The 5,556-nt window shown below is 38.6% G+C and overlaps 1 protein-coding gene across 1 annotated transcript; it reads right to left on the bottom strand.

The window, feature by feature from the left end:
• Positions 1–3,164: 3,164 nt before the first annotated feature.
• On the bottom strand, positions 3,165–5,118 carry LOC116032580 (B3 domain-containing protein Os03g0120900-like). Its single transcript, XM_031275214.1, has one exon. The coding sequence runs from the start codon at positions 4,729–4,731 to the stop codon at positions 3,532–3,534; it is 1,200 nt and encodes a 399-aa protein (XP_031131074.1). The 5' UTR covers positions 4,732–5,118; the 3' UTR covers positions 3,165–3,531.
• Between the last annotated feature and the right edge of the window lie 438 nt (positions 5,119–5,556).

Below are 5,556 nucleotides of genomic sequence, written 5' to 3'. Positions count from 1 at the left end.
TGTGCAGGAACCAACTTTTGCGCAATCCTCAACCCCTAAAAACTCATCATTTTTAGGTTCAATAATAGATAACATATTCGAGTAATTTTAGTCGAGTTAGCCAAAGAGTTGATTTAATAAATTTGATTTTCTTGATTTGAACCAATCAATATTATAGAAACTCTAAACTGGTTTACATCATTGTAATCCTTTACTAGTTAGGGTTACAAAAACACCTTGAGATAGTTGGTAAATGACCTTTGTTAGCTAGAGTCACAAGGTAAATGAACTATTAATGCAACTGATATCAAAGAATCATAGTACCCTTATATGTGTGCAGTGGGTTATGATTCAAATTAAAGATGAGTCAGGTCTTTTTCAAGCTCAGTAAGAATCGGATTTTGCTGGTAGTGCAATTACGTTAGGTTGCAATTATTGGTCTCAGCTCTCCACATAGAATCTCGTAGCGTCTCAATCACATCTATATCGAGAACTTGTATCATAATTTAAGAAAAATCAAGCTAACCCCGTAACGGATATATATAACTTAACTTGTGGTGTTTGTAGTATTCTATATTGTGGTTGATTCAGTTCTAGCTGAATTTGGGATAAGGGTGATCATGTCTCCCAATTTGGGCATGCAGTGTCTTTTTCCGGGGGATCAAAACCGGCACCATCCATAGAATGAACCAATAATACAACTAACGTTAAACAATTACAATGTATGTGTCCTTCAGTTTGGAGAGAACAAATGTTTACAATTATTTGAGTTATCAAAGGTAGCACAGACTGGCCAGCCATCGACCATTGGATCAAGGTGCAACATGCATAATATATAGTAGAATATATGTAAGCATGTATTGATCAGAGTGAGGAGTCTTGGTAGCTGATGAATACTTGAATTTCTTGCAGCTATATATGCTAGCTACTTAGATTTGTTTTCCAGTCACCATTTCCATTACATACATATGTTAAAATCCATTCGAAATATGTCTTAAAGTTGAAAAAATCTAAACATTTTATGGAATACGGGTGCGTCTACTAACAGGAGAAATTCTTTAATTTTTATGAAGGAATATAAAAAACTGAAAACGAAAAACACAAAATGAAAATAGATAAATAAATTTAACCTTGAGATTTTCACGTTCTATTTACTTTAATTTACACACAAACTCCCTTAATTAACTCGCAAAATTGAATGAAAACCTAATTTGGAGTTCACATGTATGGCATGTGTGTGCATACACACACAAAGTCACAAACGCAGATACATCCTCACACAACATTATTCTGTATCAATTTAATATAATACTTTAAGAGTACTAAAGTCAAATGATCACATCTCAACAAGGCCTCTTAACAATAGTTCAACCTATCGAAAGTAATATACACGCATACACACAATTATAATTTCAATCGCTCTTATAAACACTAAAAATAAATACTTATAAACATCATAAAAGTTCTATTCACTTCATGATCATAAATGATACATCATATTTAGCATATTAAACACCAAATTTCTTGATTTCCCACAATATAATAAACAATTCCCTTGATTGTACAACATTATATCACCTTCAAGATGTGCAATGCAACACTTTCATAGCCATGAAATCAAACAAGAAACAAACTTTTAATAATATACATAATCTGATTCTTTTTGAATGTGCTTGTGTATATATATGTAGGTTGAAGGAAAGAGACAATTATATGATGGATTGGAGGATATATTTGCTGCATGTGAAAGCTGAAAACAATGAGCTTAAGATACGTAATTATACCAACACAATCTCATAAGGATTGAGATGTGCACCAAGAACATATAAATTAATAACACTTCAATAATCGGTAAAATCACAAGAATGATAGTTATTGAATGTTCGATATTAATAAAGTATTTGGCATATGATAATACCCTAGCCTTTTCGGTACATTTGAGAAGAAGAAAAATTGAATTCAAAATCAATATAATTTTGAACTCTCTTGAAACCAAAAAGATTTTTAAATTTTTTTTAAGAAGACAAACATATTGACAGGTTATAGGTATATGCATGTTGTGTAGTCAGTGGAACAAGGTGATCAGATCATCTAATAAACATAAAAATATCAGCAGAAAAATCAAGAAATTCAATGCTATAAAATCATAAGAAAATTGTTGCACCAAGCCAACCAAACTGGAAATCAAACAACAATAATGTCTGTAACAAAGTTGCCTTTACTGCACACATTTTCTTTTATGAAAAAACAAAGAACAAACAAACAAAACAAATGATGATGATTATCACTTCATCAAAATGAACAAAATAATACTGGCAAATTAAATAGACCCTCCCTTACAGCAGCTTTGCACATGCATTTAAAGAAGGGAAAGAAAACACTTATAAGGACTATAAAATTATGAACCATATATGCATGTTTGTTCAGTCTCATTGATCCAAATGATGAGATTTATATATATAAAAATTGAAGAAAAAGGGAGTAATATAATATGTGGAGGAGTATAAGAACTCAGAATCTGGTAATTCATCTGCCATGCATTATATCTTTTTGTTCTTGAATATAATTTCATATTTTTCTGCAATTCATCAGCAGGCCCCTTTTGGTGACATAAACTGAAGAAACTGCCAAGTGCAGCATATATATAAAAAAGAATTTGGAATTGGAAACTAATCATAAAGATCAGAAGGAGAGTGTGGACAAACAGAAGTATATATATATATTTATTTATAAATTTCCCTCCCTCAAAAATTGATATTGAACAAGTTGTTTTCAAAAAAAAACAAGTTGTCTAGAGAAAGGTGGCTGCTGACAGGAAGAAGATACAAAAGTAACAACAAAAGATGAAATGCATATATACATGCATACAAAAGAAGATTAAAGCATACATAAAGAAATATAGTATTGATTATAAAAAAAACAAAACATATATAAAAGGTTTACCTTTTTAAAACCTCTGAGACATTTCCAGCATCGTAAGACTGATACCTGCCCATCAAAGCAGCGTAGCAGCGACAAGAGCAACAACCTATCAGAGGGGAAGTAAATACATACAAAAGTAATGATAGTAGGAAAAAGGAGGAAAGGGGTCCGGGGGTTTCTCCAGTGGCTTCATTCATCATCTATCCACAGATTCTACTGCAGGAAAATGCAGTGAGATTCATTGGTTAATGAAAGTATATTTGTAAAAGCAAATATGTTTCCAAATTTGTTGTATTAAAAAGGTGAAATTCGATGAAGAAGATGAGGCATTAATACAGGAGAGATAGATAGATAGATTAATTAAATTAAAGCATTTCAGTAAAGAAAGAAAGAAAGAAAGAAAGAGAAGCTAATTAATTAAGGATGAAGAAATGGGGGAATTTGAAGTGTATTGATCTATCGATCTCACGATCTCTCTCTCTTAGATGGTGAGTAGTAGTATTATAACCACGTACGTACGACTTTATACACGTAGAATTGAAGTTTATGTTGAATAATAGTGCTAGAAATGTTGAGTTGAGTTGAGTTGAGGATGTCTTTCTTTCTTTCTGCAATTCTCGGACTGATCGATCAGATATCCAAATCGAGGGACATGGACGAGGAGGAGGACTTGTTGGGCTTATTATCAGAACCTGCTTCCATTAATTCTTGTGTTGTGGTGTCGTAGCCGCCGCAGGGCCTTAATTGAAGCGAAGTTGGGATTGTCGTCGGAGAAGCGGCGGATACGGCGGCGGAGGCGGCGGAGGAGGAGGAGGAGATAATGTCGCAGTCATCCGAGTCGGAAATGGGGCAGTCCATGTTCACGCCAAACAGCCTCAGTCGCTTTGCGGCAGCTTTGCCTTGGACCACCGGCACCGACTCGAACACCATTGCTCCTCCGCCGCCTCTTCTCTGCATAATTTCTTGCTGGTGCGCGGCGCTCATTGGTCTCAGATAAATCCCCGAAGAACACGGGTTTCCGTTTACCACCACCGCACTCCCACTCGCCCCGCCGTTGAAAATAACAGAATTGTGATGAGTAGTGCTCCCGAATCCGTAGGTGTAGCCGTATGGCGGCGGCGCCGATAACACAGCCTGATGATTCCACGGCGGCGGCTGCGCCGCCGCCGTGTAGATGGAGCGCTGGAAGGACAAGTGGTGCGGAATCGAGATGGGCGGGAGGTGGTGGTGGTGGTGATGACGGTGGTGATGATGATGATCGGAGTGGGAATCAGGGCGGCGCCTCCAATCAATAAAAAGCCGATCCTTAACCGACTCGGCGGCGCCACGCTGGAACGAAACGATATCTCCGGCGTCCAGCTTCTTCTCCTTCACGAAACGGCTCCAGCCTTTAGTCATCACGTAGCTTTGGCTGCTATTCCAGTACGAGTACCTAAACCGCCATGGCTTCCCATTCCGGTCCTCAAAGTTCAACAAAAGCCCCTTCTCGTTGTTCGACGAGTCCAACGGGAAGTACTTCTCGGCGTGCTGCTTCGGAATCACCAGCCGGTTCAGCTTCCCCACATCGCTCGGCGTAACCACCTTATCAAACATGTGCTCCTTCTCCATCAAAACCCCGCTACTACTCGCCGCCTCATCTCCGCCGCCTTCTCCCTCCCCGCCGCCGCCTCCCGCAGCCGCGGCCGTCGACGAATCCATCATCATCATCATCACGCCCGCCGCCTCTCCTCCTCCGCCGCCGCCTTCTCCCTCCCCGCCGCCATCTAACCAAACCCTTTGCTGCTGTCGGCCGTAAGAGAGAGAAGATGAAGCAACAGAAAATGGGCGCATACCTGAACCACAAAACCTTTCCTCTCCTCGCCTGTTAGTTCAAAATGAAATTCACGATCAATCCAGCATGCTTAGCTTCTCCGAAAACCACACAGATCTACAAAAATGGGTTAATTCCCAGGCGGCCTGGCTGGGCGGGGTGCTTTCTAGGGTTAAAGATAGAGAAAGAGAGATAGTGGCGGGGGAGAGAGGGGGGAATTTTTCTCTCTACTTTTCAATTGCGATCTCTTTTGATGATTTCTTGGGTCCAAGCCTAAGCTAGCAAAGAAGAGGGAATTGAAAGAGATGAATGAGCTGAGGAAGCTAAGCTAAGCTAAAGCTAAAAGTAGCTAAGCTAAGCTAATTATCAAAAAAGCCTTTCCCTCAACATAACATCATGGTATGTACTAGAAACCTTATAATAAGGCGCGTTTGGCGTATTTACATCAGTATACAATACATTATATTAACCTATTAGGTGCATTTGACATATTTACACCAGTATACAATACATTATATTAGTTGCGTTTGACGTATTTACATCTGTATACAATATTATGAACATGCCAGATCTCGACAGATATTGTTATTTCCCTTTTCTATTCCTCCATCTATGGTTGTTGACCTTTCGCAGGGAGAGATTGATAGTGGGTACCTCCATGGAATCTTCTCAAGTTAGGCAATTTTCATTGAATTTATTCTTCTCCAATTCATAGTTGATGAATACGGGATACAAAATACATATATATACAATAAACTACGAAATGGGACCAAATGTGATATTGAGCATGAGGCATGAGGGAGGGAGTGGTACCTGAGAGGGGGCCCACGAATTATCTGGTGGGG

Source organism: Ipomoea triloba, chromosome 10 (genome assembly GCF_003576645.1).
Source record: "Ipomoea triloba cultivar NCNSP0323 chromosome 10, ASM357664v1".
Lineage (NCBI taxonomy): Eukaryota > Viridiplantae > Streptophyta > Magnoliopsida > Solanales > Convolvulaceae > Ipomoea > Ipomoea triloba.
Note: the sequence above shows the minus strand (reverse complement) of the source record. Positions and strands in the feature narration are given on the sequence as shown.

Bases quoted from the DNA above. Each gene is read 5' to 3' on its own strand.
- LOC116032580 (XM_031275214.1), bottom strand. From the start codon at position 4,731: ATGCGCCCATTTTCTGTTGCTTCATCTTCTCTCTCTTACGGCCGACAG.